Raw genomic sequence first — 15,073 nt, 5'->3', positions numbered from 1 at the left:
TTTTGTTGGCCAGGGCACTGAGCCTTGAGCACCGTCGGCCATGAACACTCTGCACTGCGGTTGGTGGAGGCCCAAAGAGACAAGACGTCTGTTACCATGGGTAACGGCTGGCTGTGGGGCGGGGCCTACCATGCTAAGTGTTCTATCAAAAGGAATGATGAGCACTTTCGCTGATGAGAAACTCTCAGGTCTAGTTCTCCCTTTCACACACACACTCACACTCACACACACCCTCATACACACCCACACTAAGACTCACACACACCCTCACACACACACACTCTCTTCATCCCTGCTCAGCCTCAAGGAGTCATTGATCTTATGAAATTAACCCTTTGGACCACTTCCATATAGATCATAGTCTCAATATCTTAAAACAGGAGATTCTGTGGAAGGATTGTTAAATCGCCCATTACCAGCCGTGGAGCTCCAGATGAGTGATTGCACACCTTGACTAGCGAGCAGAGCAGCTGTTTTCCATCTAGTCAGTGTGCTGGAAGGAGCACATGTGCTCGTTTTCCCATACTGACTAATTCACCACAGATTGTTCCTCCTGTAGCAAACACTCAGATGCATTTATACGTAACCCCCCCCCCCCCCCCCTCCATCAACCCTCCTCTCATCTCCCTCGCTGATCTATGGAGAGATTCACCAACTGATGGGTAGGGGCCAGATTGGAACAAATTACGGGCACATCAAGCCACTGCTAAGCCAGAGGAACGGAAGAGAATGAAAATTATTAAGGCTTATAGAAAGCAAATGTGTGGGGACACTGTGGAGATGGTTAGATGTCCCCAGGGGTGGTGGCCCAGAATGCCTTGCTCCTGTACAGAGGTCAAGCAGCTGCCATAGTGCTGCAAAAAAGTGCTTCTCAGGTTTTGTTGGGACTGAGATGCACTTTGCCAGATGAGGGTCCCATCACACTATAACAGAAGCTAACGCATTAGCAGTGGGAGGTGAGGTATCGTGAAGAGGATTTGGATTTGGGCAAACATGGAAACATTACAGTATTTTTCCCATAATTCACACAAATACACGTTCTGGGGCTGTTTAGTTCTTTCTCCTTAGGCATTTCATGAGCATCAACATCCAGAAGGCAGTGGTTGTTTATAAAAAGTTATTTCATAAAAAGAAAGTTTCCATCTACTTATTAAATCTGGAGTTTCACAGGTATACGTATAAGCTCAACACAGCTGCAGACTCAGGAAAAGGCGGAGAGAAGACCAATGAGAGTGTGTGTGTGTGTGTGTGTGTGTGTGTGTGTATGTTGGGGGGGGTTGGAGTGTTAACGATGGCCTTAGCTGTGAGTTATGTGCACTCTCTCTGGGAAGGAAGGCCGCGTCCCCTGAGCCCCATCACAGTGGGGGTCCACGCTGCCTCGGGGCAGATGTGGCCGATGCTCCAGCACACCGAGACCTGCTCTCGAACCCAGCTCAGCATGGCCACCTGAGGTCAGAGGTCAGGGTCGTCAAAGAGATGATGCTGCTGCCTGGCTCTTGCACACATATATACTGCGACTTCGTGTAAACGTGTCAGACAACAAGCGGAAGGAGGCAGCAGCCACCTGCGTACCTGAGACAGGTGGCGCCATCGTATTACTCTGTCTAATGAGCCATTCTGAGACAAAAAAAAAACCTTTATTAGCAGGATTTAAAGGATCATTTATTCTCCCAGACTATCATTATGTGCAAATACCGAAACAGCCAGTAATGCAACTTCATCGCCTGTAATAACAACCTGTGTGTGAATTCTTTTCCATCACTGTAAGGGAATGAAGGAGACGACCAATTTGTCTGGCATGGACCTGGACTTCTCCGTACTTTGATGTAATCGCTGCTGCATCACACACACACACACACACACACACACACACACACACACACACACACAATGAGGTGGACATTACCAGTGCTTACGACTTCAGCCCACTCCACATGCACAGGTCAGGCTGCTCATTTTGGAGAGTCCTGACTGCCAACTGCCAAGCTGTACGCAATGGTCTCTCTTCCATCTCAGGACACAATATTAAAAATGCCAGTTTTCATTATTACTAGGCCTACAATTACTTGTTAAAAGGTTTTATTGAGAGACAAATGGATTAAAGCACTTTGACTTTGTTTTTTTTAAGCTTGTGGAAAGACATCTGAAAACATTCACACAAATGCCTGACTAATTGCATGGTAGCGTCATGCCAACGTAAAAGCATTGAGTGTTTGTCATTGATGGAGATGACAGATAAATGACTAGGACCTAGACTTCCATTAACTCCTCCCCATCCTTCTACCATCTGCCCTGAACGTACTGATGAAGACACCTGCAAGGTCAGTCTCTACATGGGTGTGTGTGTGTGTGTGTGTGTGTGTGTGTGTGTGTGTTTGCTCATGTTTGTAAATCTGAACTTTGACTCAAGCTACCTGTGTATTTCTCAGTGGGTCTCAGTGTCAGCTTACATGGAGTCAGCATGCACTTACCCACTAGTGCACCGTTGCAGGAGAAACAACCTGTACTTCAGTGTTTTAAAGCTGTGCTCAGAGACAGCTAACATCTCCATATTAGCCTAAAAAGATCAATTTAACGTTTTGTATTTGCTCTTAAGCCGTCTGTCTGGCCGTGGACCAGTCTTAATCAGGAGCTTATTGTATGGCTGTGGGAATGCTTTGTCTCACACCGTTCCATACCTCCCCCTGTTCCCTCCCCTTCAGGGAGGCTGTCAAGGGTGCAGCGCCCCTTACAAGATGGAGAGGTTGCTGCAGCAGCGGCTGGCCTCGCTGTGATTATGGCCGAGTCAATCTGGCCAGAGCCGAGCGTGTGTGAGCACGGTGAGAGCGGTGTGAGAGCCACGTGAGAACTGTGAGAGCCACGTGAGAACTGTGAGAGCCATGTGAGAGTGTGAGAACAGGGAGAGTGGAGAGAAACAATTGAGAATGGTGTGAGAGTAGTGTGAGAGTGATATGAGAGTGGTGTGAGAGTGGAGCGAGAGTGGTGTGAGAGAGATATAATAGGGGTGTGAGAGTTGAGCGAGAGTCTGAGAGTGATATGATAGGGGTATGAGTGGAGTGAGAGGGATGTGAGAGTGATATGAGAGCAGTGTGAGAGCAGTGTGAGAGTGATATAAGAGTGGTGTGAGAATGGAGATAGCTGTGACAACAGTATGACAGTGAAGCAAGAACAGTAAGAGTGGTGTGAGAATGATGTGAATGGGGAGTGGGTGTGAGAAAGCTAAAAAATGTGAGTGATGTGAGAGTTGTGTGAGAATAGGGTGAGAGTGATCTGAGTGATGTGAAAATAGTGTGAGAGTGATATAAGAGCAGTGAGAGTGGTGTGAGAGTGATATGAGAGAAGTGTGAGAGTGGACTGAAAGTGGTGTGAGAGTGATATAAGAGCAGTGAGAGTGGTGTGAGAGTGATATGAGAGCAGTGTGAGAGTGATATGAGAGCAGTGTGAGAGTGGAGTGAGAGTGATATGAGAGCAGTGTGAGAGTGATATAAGAGCAGTGAGAGTGGAGTGAGAGTGGTGTGAGAGTGATATGAGAGCAGTGTGAGAGTGGAGTGAGTGGTGTGAGAGTGATATGAGAGCAGTGTGAGAATGGTATGAGAGTGATATGAGAGCAGTGTGAGAGTGATATAAGAGCAGTGAGAGTGGAGTGAGTGGTGTGAGAGTGATATGAGAGAAGTGTGAGAGTGGTATGTGAGTGATATGAGAGCAGTGTGAGAGCAGTGTGAGAGTGATATGAGAGCAGTGTGAGAGTGATATGAGAGCAGTGTGAGAGCAGTGTGAGAGTGATATGAGCAGTGTGAGAGCAGTGTGAGAGTGATATGAGAGCAGTGTGAGAGTGATATGAGCAGTGTGAGAGCAGTGTGAGAGTGGAGTGAGACCAATGATCAGTGTAACGGTGTGAGGCGTCCATGTGGCCTCCTACACTGTGACTCCACGGGACTGACACAGACACCACACACACAGCTGCTGAGAGCCTGACCTCAGCACACTGAGGGCTTCACAGCGCTTCTGTCGTACGCAGGTTTTGCACATGTTACTACTGTTCACAGGGTGCCTCGTAATGTAAACAACAGCAACAGAACACAGCTATCAACAAAAAGCTCATATGGGGGAGAACGAACAAATGGTGCATTCAGGTAAAGTGGATCATCAGAAGTGCAGAACCACGCCTGTCTCTGCTGATGCCGTCCTCTAACAGACCAGATGCACATGCTTTACCCCTACATTCAGCACAAAAGAAAACTGCTTCAAAGCATGACATAATACAGCTAAAGCACAACCCTGCCCTGTGGTGAATCATGCACACACTGGCTGAAGAGCAGACTGGCTAATGTAGCCGCCGCACAATAGCAGCGGCCCCGGCGTGCGGCCCAGGTCAGGCACTGGGACAGTCTATTTTTTTTTTACCTTTGGTGTTTCTGTGGTGAATAATGCAGTTTGTACTTGGGGAAGATGCTCAGATAAACTGGATCTGGAGACGCCTGTTCAAATCGGAAAATTGCAAGGTTCAAATAAAAAAAATAAAAGCAAAAAAAAAACCAAACATGTCCAGCAGTCTATACAATAATGAGGTTTCAGGCGGACCTACAGCTCAAATGTCAGTGGTCAATGTGCTTCCATCGCCTGATGTTGTTAATGGGAATTTTTTGTTCCTCATCTCTCAGTTAATGGCAAAATCCATTGTTGGATAAATGGCTGGAATGTGAAGGATAAAGGCGAGTTCTGCACCCTGGAATGGCGTTATCATCCGCCCGCACTCGCACCACCCAGCAGCAGCCCAATAAAATATGGCCACTGTCTTCTCCGACAGTTCTCATGTCACCTCCAGCCCTTGGCCTTTATTTAAGAATCGGACACTCTCACCAAGACAGGCCCTAATAGAAACAGTTTGTCACTTTTTAAGAGAAAGATGGCTGCGTCGGCCTGCGTGGCTCTGCGCGGGGATGGGGGAGGGGCCTGTCGTAAAACATGGTCAGCTTGCGGACCAGCGATGCTATGCCCTACGTTGACCTTCTGACCCGAGCGGGCCCGTCTGCTGTAGTGCCAGTGTTGCGTGTGACAGGGAAGCCATCGCGGCGCCGGAAGATTCCGACCCGCTCGTCCGGATTCTGGAGATCCTCGCCAAATATTTATAAACGGCACTACTCACGTCCCGTCTTAGAGGAGGAGCTGCAGCCGTGTTCCCTGTGCGGGGGTGGGGCTTGGTGGTGGGCGGAGTCTGTGCCAGCTGTTGCTCTCCTCCCTACTCTCTTACTTCACACTGCTGCCTTACCGAAGCCCCCGGGGGTTTAGCGAACAGACTTATCTGGGCTTATCGTTTGATCATCTGCGTATGACACACTTTTTCTTTTCTCTCTCCCCCTTGCTCCCAATTCTTTGCTCCCCTAAGAAAGAAACTATTCGAAAACGGTCCACATGACGCTTATCCCAGCAGTCTGTAGTCTGCTGTCATCGGTGTTGCCGTGGTGAATTCCATTAATGTGGGCAACGTTTGTGCGAAAGTTCATTAGCGAAAAGGTCAGCGCTTCTGGGGTTCCAGTGTGCGGTACGGGTCCCTCCAGCTTCTGAACTCATAGCCCAAGCTAATTCCTTTTGCCTCTTGCTGAGCAGAGTGTAAACGGGCCTAATATGGAGTGATCACTCTCTGGAGGCAGCCTCTTGGCAGTGGGCCGTCCCCTCTCAAGCTCACTTCACGGGGGGCCGTCAGATCCTCACTGTCGTTCCCCCTGTCCATCCATCTGGCTCTAACAGGCCGAGAGACATGTGGGAACTAAGGGTTGAACCCAGGACATGTGCGGATGCCTTAATCTGCTAGCGATATGACCTATTATAACACTTATATAACGGGATTCGGCTTTCAGTCTACAGGATTACAAATCAAGCACCTGCTGGGGACTCCGGTCTCTTCTGCTAAGAATGATATTTGCTGAAGCCAAGTCACATTCTGACTACTGGCTCATGAATATGAATGCTGCTTTATCCCTTGCTTGCTTGGCGTCATATTAAATACGTGGGAATGCAAAGCTATTCTCTAAAACATTAGCGACTGGTGCGGTTCACTTCAGCGGCGCCTGGTGTAATTAATGGCGGGGCAGGGAGGCGTGGTGGCAGCTCTTCCCAGCTGAGGCGCAGCCGTAAATCCACAGGGCCTCAGCCAGACAGGTGCCCTCTGCTTCGTTCTTCTCTGCTGCCCCAGTAATGACTTGTTTCCTTTCGCGGGACGCTGGAAAACAGGTCCGTCCCCGGCAGCCCTCCCGCTCCCGGCACCGGCCGAGCCGTCTCGGCGTGGCGTAGGAGTTGGACCGAACACCAGCAGCCTCCGGTGTCTTTTCACCTTCTCGAATTGCATCATGATGTGGGTTTTCCTTCCCCCCAAAAAGTCAACGCTGAGGTTATGAGGATCTCGTGGCCCCTTTATTCCCCCCTCTCTCTGCACAGCTCTGTGACGATTGCTATCAGATTTCTCAAGTCATGCATCCTTGTCTTCTTGATTAGACTCACTGGGACTGAAGCACTCCAGCAACACCTTAGTGCAGGGGCAGCACTGCCTTTATTGATCTGATTCATTAAAAGGCCACCCACAACACGGCAGAAGCCACCATGCATTCAGACACTCGCCTCTGCTCTCTGAAGGCCTGCACCGGCCGATAAGACAGACTTTAAGTCTGCTTTGGAAGCGCCAGGCGATTTACCGCCCAGCAAATATGGGCAAACGTTTGAGTAGCCCACTGTAATTAAATGCCACAGACACCCAACCTGCATTTATGTTTGTGAAAGTGACTGATAATAAAGAAATAATGAATAAAGAAAATAATACTTGCCTATTGCTGGGATATGATACCTGTTTGCCGTGAGGACCTCATTCCTCATTCATCCTGGCTGTCAGAAAGTGTTACGCCATGACTACGGTGAAATCAGACAGCTGCATCCATCACAGGTTTACCAGTGACATCCACGCAGCGTTTTCTTTATGTTTACTTTATTTTCTCCCCTTTCTATCTCTTTTTTCTCTCCTCTCTATCTCTCTCTCTCATTTCCTCTCCTCTTTGTCTATATCTCTCTGTTTCTCTCTCTCTCAGCTACTGAGCACATGCAGCTTGTGCCCCACATTCTCACTTTCTTCAGCATGTGTCTTTTGCACTTGTAAATAAATAGAGAGGAATAAACGTCCCTCCCATTAGACATGGCTGTCTGCTGCAGTAGCGATCAACTGAAGAATCTATCCAGTGGCTCTGACGTGGGTGTGCAGCGGGGGGACAGGAGTGCAGCACGAGGCACATGAGTGAAGGGTTGTCACAGGAGAGCCCAGGGACACAACACCTCCTCATAAGAGCAGCATGAAGCAGACGAGGCAGCCAGCGCCTCTCAGGATGAGGGATGGTGGAGCGGTGAGGGACAGGTGTGGTGGAGGACAGGGCGGGCGTGGTGGAGGATGGGTGTGGTGGAGGACAGGGTGGGCGTGGTGGAGGATGGGTGTGGTGGAGGACAGGGTGGGCGTGGTGGAGGATGGGTGTGGTGGAGGACAGGGTGGGCGTGGTGGAGGATGGGTGTGGTGGAGGTCAGGGTGGGCGTGGTGGAGGATGGGTGTGGTGGAGGACAGGGTGGGCGTGGTGGAGGATGGGTGTGGTGGAGGATGGGCATGGTTGAAGATGGGTGTGGTGGAGGATGGATGAGGAGGAGGATGGGTGTAGTGGAGGATGGGCATGGTGGAGGATGGCTTTACCAATGCCTAATTTAAGGTACTAGTCCTTCCTGGTATGGGGACCAGTGCAACACTGATGCATGCTTGCAGGAAAGAGTCTGCACACGTCTGGGAGGAGGGTTCACACAAGGCAAAGACAACCCGTACTGAGCTTGAGCAGAAAAGACCTACCCAGGGAGGAGACAGGAGGTGATTGGACTGCTTGGCACACCGCATAAGCCCAAGCATCCCATGAAGGAACTCGAGGAAATGCATAAGCCTCCCTGTGTTCACCACGCAGACAAAGATGGCAGCTCACTGCTGCCACACATGGCTGTTTGTTCTTGTTAAACTGCCACTTGCTCTGTGGAGCAGCTAAAGCCATCTATTTGAAGTTGGGTCACAGACGCACTGTGCCTATCCAGCAGAAGAAACCAGCTCTGTTTCCTATTTCTCTCTGACACACACATGCATGCGCACACACACACACATTTTTTTTTCTTGGGTAACTGTCAACAGTCGCTCAGCTAATGAGCCTCTGTTTGGCCCTTAGAGGACACCGTAGTCCTCGAACCCTGAAGCCATCCCCTGCATTTCTTAACAAGGCTGGTGGGAAAGAGGCCCAGCTTTCATCCCATCCAAATGCCTCCACTATTGTGAGCACTGTTTCGGTTTGTAGGGGTAATTTCCAGCTCACTGCCCAGTGACCATTTTAAAATGACCTGTCATCGAGATTAATCCGGACCAAGGAACCCTAGACTTCTCTCAACTGTGACTCCATCTTACTCCTTACAGTATGTACTGTTTGGAGCTATTATGGTTTAATATTGTAGGCAGATGACTATGTGCGATATTGAATAATGTCAGGATGAAAGGTCAAAACCATCAAACTGACTGACATTAGATGAATAGCAAAGGGCCCATTCAACTGCTAGGTTTAAGGCATCTATAATTAAACATGAGGACAATTTTAAAGGCCCTGAATATGTCAAGAGAAACGAGGTAGCAGCGGCAGTGGCGTAGCACACATCACGAGGCACTGGGTCCCTATGGCTTTAATATCCCTCTCTGTCAGGCCCAACAGTATGGTCAAACTCCATTAAGTCTAAAAGTAGCCCTGCTGTTCAAAGGTTTTGATTCCATGTTCTAAATCAGAAGTGGATTGAGAAAGTCAATGAAAGAAGAAAGGGCCTAACTATTTCAGTGACAGTTTCAATCAGGAATCATAACAGTTAAATGAGTCAGCCAGTGTGGTAGAATGAAATAAAGGATTCTGATTTTAAAAAATAGAACAATGATAACTTGATACTTCTCGAAATGACAACAGAATGACAGCTAACTTTGTGCATAATGGGTCCTAACAGTTAGAGGTCACAGGTTAGGATCCATATGAATATGTCCCTGTTATGAAGACTAAGTGATATATTCTACCAACAGTAATGTGATTCTAATGGCCGTGCCGATTGAAGAAAATGTCATCCCTGATAAGCCCTTTATTATGAGTGATCTCGGTTTCAGATGAGATCCACGAGGCTGCCAAAATACACCTGGTGATAACATTCACGCTCCCTCCCTCTGCTTATCACTCCAGCCTAGTGATACTGATCACAATGAACTGTGTATAAAAGGTGAGGACAAGGACGCCATTACAATGTAATTGTAAAGGAACACGATCTTTATTCTTGATGCTCCTTTGATTTCTATGGTGGTTAATAAGAGAGACCAGAGAACTCCAGCTGCCTTTAGTGTGGGCTATCAGACACATCGCAGTCTCGGATGCAGATGTGGGAGAATTTTCTTTTTTTATTTTTTTTCGCAGCCACTTCATTTTCACCTTCATGGTTTAGACTTTTTTTTCTTTTTTTGCATATATCTCACATAGCAGTGCATTGTTATCACCAAGTTTAAAATTGAAAAGGTCCCTGGATTCAGTGCCACCAGGGATCATGTCTTATCCATGTAAAGTGGACCATTAATATTCACCACATTCACCTTAAGCTTAAGAGTCCTTCATATGAAATGGCAATGGTCTGACTGTGATTAACTACAGCAGGTTGCCAAATAATTTAAACAAAAGTCCCAGAAGGTCCCACTGTATGTACATGTATTTGGGTCATTAGCATGTAACGCTGCAGATGGTGCATCACACTGAACTCCTCTACACGGTTGCCATGTAGACAAGAGTGTACCGAGTGTGATTTCTGGACGTTAAGTCTTTAAAACTGGGCTGGTGTGGGAGCCACGTGGTAATGCAGTGTTGGTCCCAATCTTCTCAAACGTGCAGCAGAAAGATGAAGGAGGCATGAAGGGTCTCAGCTAATATACCTGGTTTTAGGTCATTTCCAAGCACGCCTTTCTCATGGGACAGTGCAGAACAATGACATGTTAAACCCAAGCTTTTCAAAGCCATGCTCATTAAAAGAAAATGTGTATGGGTGCAAGTCACCTAAGTCACCTCTGGCTTGTTAGTATATGGCAGGAAATAATATTTAATGGAATTCTCTCTCTCTCTCTCTCTCTCTCTCTCTCTCTCTCTCTCTCTCTCTCTCTCTCTCTCTCTCTCTATATATATATATATATATATATATATATATATATATATATATATATATATATATATATATATATATATATATAGCCGGTGTGAATGATTAACATCCACAATGTCAAGAAGCATGTTACAGTCATGTGACACTCCTGAGTCCTGAGCCGGTATGAAACTACTGTGGTAACTATGTTCTATGTTCAGCATGTTTGGGTGTCACAGCTCAACCAAGATGACCTCTTGCGTGACCTCCTCCTTATGTCTTTGGAACCGATCCTCTACTCAATTCAAAATGTTTGCATTCTTGTCATCAAAGGACTCTCCTTTGTCCTTCAGATGGAGGGACAGCACTGGGAAGACAAAACCTGTCTCCAGACCTGGGGAGACAGCTCTGTTACGTTGTTTGTTTCGTCTCTTCTGTGAGGGTCTGAGCACTCCCCCCATGCACTGCAGCATGGGCTTTTGATTGTACAGGTTCCTGTCTTGTTGTATCGCTGCATTTTAAATATGCCAGAATGCGATATTTATTGAAGAGCGTGCGGAGTGTCTCAGAAGCTCCAGGCGTGCGGGACGTCGCCCGGCTGTTCGTCCTGCTCCGTTGCTCCGTCTGCTCTGTCTCTGCCACGGCCTGTCAGGGTGATGGTCCTGCTTATTTTTGCAGCAGGTTTTGCCAAAGGGGCCAGTCTTGGTAATCACAAGCTTCCAATGCTTCTCTGAGAGGTCTGCCTTCCTCATGTTTGGACTCAGTCCTGGATGGCATGTTCTCAGCCAAGTTGTGTAGTTCTAATATCTTGTCTGCTTGTGTGCCAGAAGGTGGCTGGAATCAAACAACAAATTATAGTTGGTAAGAACAGACTTCCTGCAGGCCTCCGTACTGAGTTACTCCTCTCTTTTATGTTCTGCACAATCTAGAAAGACCAGTTTGTTGATTTGTGCGTCTTTCGATATGAACTCGATGGAGCTGTCCACCCAGTTGATGTGATTAGTGAAGGTTTGCACCTCCTGCACTTCGATCTTGACCCTGGTGTCATCCACATGTGTGAAGCAATGGCTGGACCACAGGTGGTCATCACTCTTCTGTCCACCTTCTCTATGTGCAGACTGACCGAAGGAAACACCAACGAATCCTTGCATTTAACGTAAAAGTGATGTTCAAGACATCAAACCAGGACATAGCCGAGGACATACTTGTGGAGTTCGGTCTTGTGTATATTGGTGTTGTCCTGCATCCTGATAACGTATCTGTAGTTGCTATGCATGAAAATTCAGGAGAGACTACAAAATTGCGTGTATTTGCAATTATTTCTTTTTTTAAATTTCAGTGAATGCATTTACTCTGAGGTAAAATCTTATATTCCTATTATTCTTAAAAGAGCGACTGCTCCCCTGCCAAAAATGTGATCCATAAAAATGTTACGTAGATCGTGCAGAAGTAAGTCAGGCTAGACTGCTACAGGAAGCTGTCGATACTGGTGTAGTTGCCATGTCAATAAAATTAATGACATAGCAAGGTCAGAATTAACATATGTCAGTCATTCATTTGGCTAATGGACACGGATAGACTTTCTGCTTCACAGGATCTTTGAGCTCAAATCGACTCCTGGCTCATCTAATCAGTGGGGAAGTGGCTGTTTTTCTGTCTTCTCTGGTAAAAGGAATTACCTCTAGACTAAGTGTATTAAATATTACATTAGATAAGCATTAACTTCCAACTCCTTATGCAAAGTTGGTCCAACAAAGTTTGCAATGCCACTGTCGTTGTGTTTTTGTTTAAGATTTTTTAAGTTCAGCTCATTTTAGAGCTGATGTGAAGCTCCACCCAAACTACAAAGTACTACTGGGGTATCAAAGACAAATCTTTGCCATGCCAAAGATTTTGAGGTGAATACATTACATGCTAATGCAGCATCCTAACTCACTTTAACTCTGTACCCTAAAATACAAACACAGAGCATGTCGTGGATTTTCAGCTGAATGCCAAACTATCGTCACACTATGGGCAGGTGTTTAAAGGACAAAGTCTTTGGCAGATTTGTGTCAGATTTCAAGCCTGTCCCTATAAAGTATTATATTTTTGGTGTTCTTTCCTAGAGTTTCAGATGTGGAAAAGCACCAAAAAGTTCTCAAAATAATCTTTTCATCTCAACTGAGGGACCTGCCTTGCTCAGGGACACAATTACAGAATGCAGCGGAAAGCCAAGAATTTTATAAAAACCAAGTTACAGAGCGCATATACATTCAGATCCTGAATTATTTACCCCATTTCATGAAAATGAAGAAAAATGATATTGTAGAAAACAAATAATTCATTGCTAAGATATATTACATGGCTTCATAATTATTGGCATTCCATTTTTTATTGCTTCATGTAGCACAGTCCTACAAGAATAATTTACTAAGACTATATGAACATTGTTCAAGGCTGTAACAAACAGCTGGATTATGGAAGAGGATGTTGTTCCTGTAAACCTTCCAACAGGCCTGCTGGTATGGAGAAGGCATATTTGAGTTTATTTTGAGGCCATGACTCTAAAATGAAAAAAATATCTTCAGATGATGTGATGCTTCGGGTTTTCTTCCTCAGCACCTTACTCTGTGTGTAATCGGGAACCAAATGTTCTTGTGAGTTCCCCTCAGCCAGTTAGTAGCTATTCCAAAGGTTCAAAAGGTTTTCATTAAAGCTGTTGTTAATGAAAACATTTATTCATTCTCCTCATGCCAAAATCACATAAGCTTTCTCTATTGTGGTTTTCAACAGGTCTAACACTAAATAAACATGCACATGGGTGTTACCAATTAAAAAATCAACTGTGTGAACACACTCGTCAGAAGATCAATGTCTGTAGAAGAAAAGCCTTCAGAACAGTTGACCTTCCCCCTCTACTGAGAACACTGCAGTGCCAATCTGTTGTCATGGTTATGCTTAGAACTTGACTTCAATATTCACAACAATGTTCAATATTTACAACTTCTACTTCAAATATCAGATATGGACCACCTTATGACTCCTTAAAGCTATCTGATTGAAGTAGGCCTATGTGATTGACTTTTTTACAAGGGTAATGGCTGTACTTAGACTTTCATGACCAAAATTTTGTATGTGCATTATGCAATATTTAAATCCTTAGTGAAACAAGTTGATAGGATGCACAATAATTCAAATTATTCAAAACCATCTATGATTTTAATGGATGACTCTATGATTTTAATGGATGATTCTATGATTTTAATGGATGATTCTATGATTTTTCTTTTTTAAAGAAATATGCATTTATTATTTATCATTAGCAAATTTCGATTTCAAATTTCACACACACACACACACACACACACACACACACACACAAACACAGTTATCTAAAAGTCTCATTAAAATACAGATCCAACAGAAACATTTATGAAATTAATGATCCAATCAGCTGACACCACAGACTCATTCGTTTCAGGTCCGTCTAAGTGCCGAGTCCCTGTGGCCGGTGTGAAGCTGCTCGTTCAGTGGGCTCATATTACATTGACCCACTGAAAATCGAAGTGTAGTGCATGCTGCTTACCTGAAAATCTATAAGCCAATACTAACGACCTGCATGACCTGCCTGATCTTATTGTGTTTATGTTACCATACACTCCATGACAAACGAAATGATTCCTGCAATTAAAGCAGTTAACACCCAATAACTCTTCGACGTGGCAAAACCGAATTACAGCGTATTCAAACTTGTTTTCCGCCAACATTCGTACAAATGGACAGTCATGTCCTCACCGTCAACTTAGCAGGACGTCTTTACTAACACCACGTCAGGACAGGTCAACGCTGGTACATGTGTGACCACCAGACTCGCGCTTCGTGCGTCCTGGGTACTGATCCATTAATTTTCATGAATAATTCAGCTCAGATTTCGAAAAGTATGTGTTTCACGAATGTAGATTCAACCTGCAATCTCAAAAGTCTGATAGCTGTCAAGCCTCGTACGAGTCCTGTACGAGATAACTTCATTATTTTCACGATGTTCCAATTGTAGTTTAAGTCATAGCGTATGCTACTTATAATCATGAGAATAAACGGAACGAGGGTCCCTTACCTGAAAAAAACAGATGAATGAAATAAATGCTGATAAGGTCCATTTCTTTATAATTTCTGAAGATATCTAATTCCGAATATGGCAGGACTGCTTTGTTCATATATCTGTTACCATGTGAAGTATGAGTTCCTCGCCCGTGCAGAACACATATCAAAATGTGACGCAAAACGACACTTGTAACCGCGAAAAATCCCAAATGCTTTAATATAGGTTGGCGTAAAAAGCCAAAAAGCGATAACATACAAATGAAATTAACAGCTAATTATATTGTGTGCCGCAATATTTGTAATTCAGGTTTTAGTGAAAGTTGTCCTTGGTCAGGGAAATCAGTGTCCGGTAAAGCTACTGTAATATTGGTGCGCGTCCTGGATCACAGTAGTGACCACACCACAGGTCCCTTCAAACTCCGCGCAGAAAGAAACTGTTGGAACGTCAGACTGGAGCTCGGAGAGCGTGAACGCGCGTGAGAGCAGGAGATTCGGGGGGAGAGAGAGAGAGAGAGAGAGAGAGAGAAAGAGAGAGAGAGAGAGAGGCGTCTAGTGAAAGTGTTCGCACAAACTGCGGGCTAGGACTGGACAAACTGTGCCTGGTTTTGGATTTAAAATTCAGCAAAAAGCGCAGTAGCTCCAGAGATGTTTTTTTTGTCCACGCACTTAGCGCTCTTCTTTTCCCATGTCTCATACGTAGAGACGGCGATAGCGGACGTGTTGAGTACATTTGCTGTTCAGCGCATCTTTAGAGTCTTTAAATTATAGCCTAATCATCATGAAA

General features: G+C 45.5%; 1 protein-coding gene across 1 annotated transcript in view; it reads right to left on the bottom strand.

Moving 5' to 3' along the window:
* The window catches only part of gfra4b (GDNF family receptor alpha 4b), a 40,492-nt gene extending 25,774 nt beyond the window's left edge, over positions 1–14,718 (bottom strand). The window contains exon 1 of the mRNA XM_077005880.1: positions 14,303–14,718. Coding sequence (XP_076861995.1) covers positions 14,303–14,543 — 241 coding nt within the window. The 5' untranslated portion in view covers positions 14,544–14,718. The remainder of the gene's footprint in view (positions 1–14,302) is intronic.
* Between the last annotated feature and the right edge of the window lie 355 nt (positions 14,719–15,073).

This window comes from Brachyhypopomus gauderio, chromosome 5 (assembly GCF_052324685.1).
Source record: "Brachyhypopomus gauderio isolate BG-103 chromosome 5, BGAUD_0.2, whole genome shotgun sequence".
Classification (NCBI taxonomy): Eukaryota; Metazoa; Chordata; class Actinopteri; order Gymnotiformes; family Hypopomidae; genus Brachyhypopomus; species Brachyhypopomus gauderio.
This window is presented reverse-complemented; position numbering and strand designations above follow the sequence as displayed.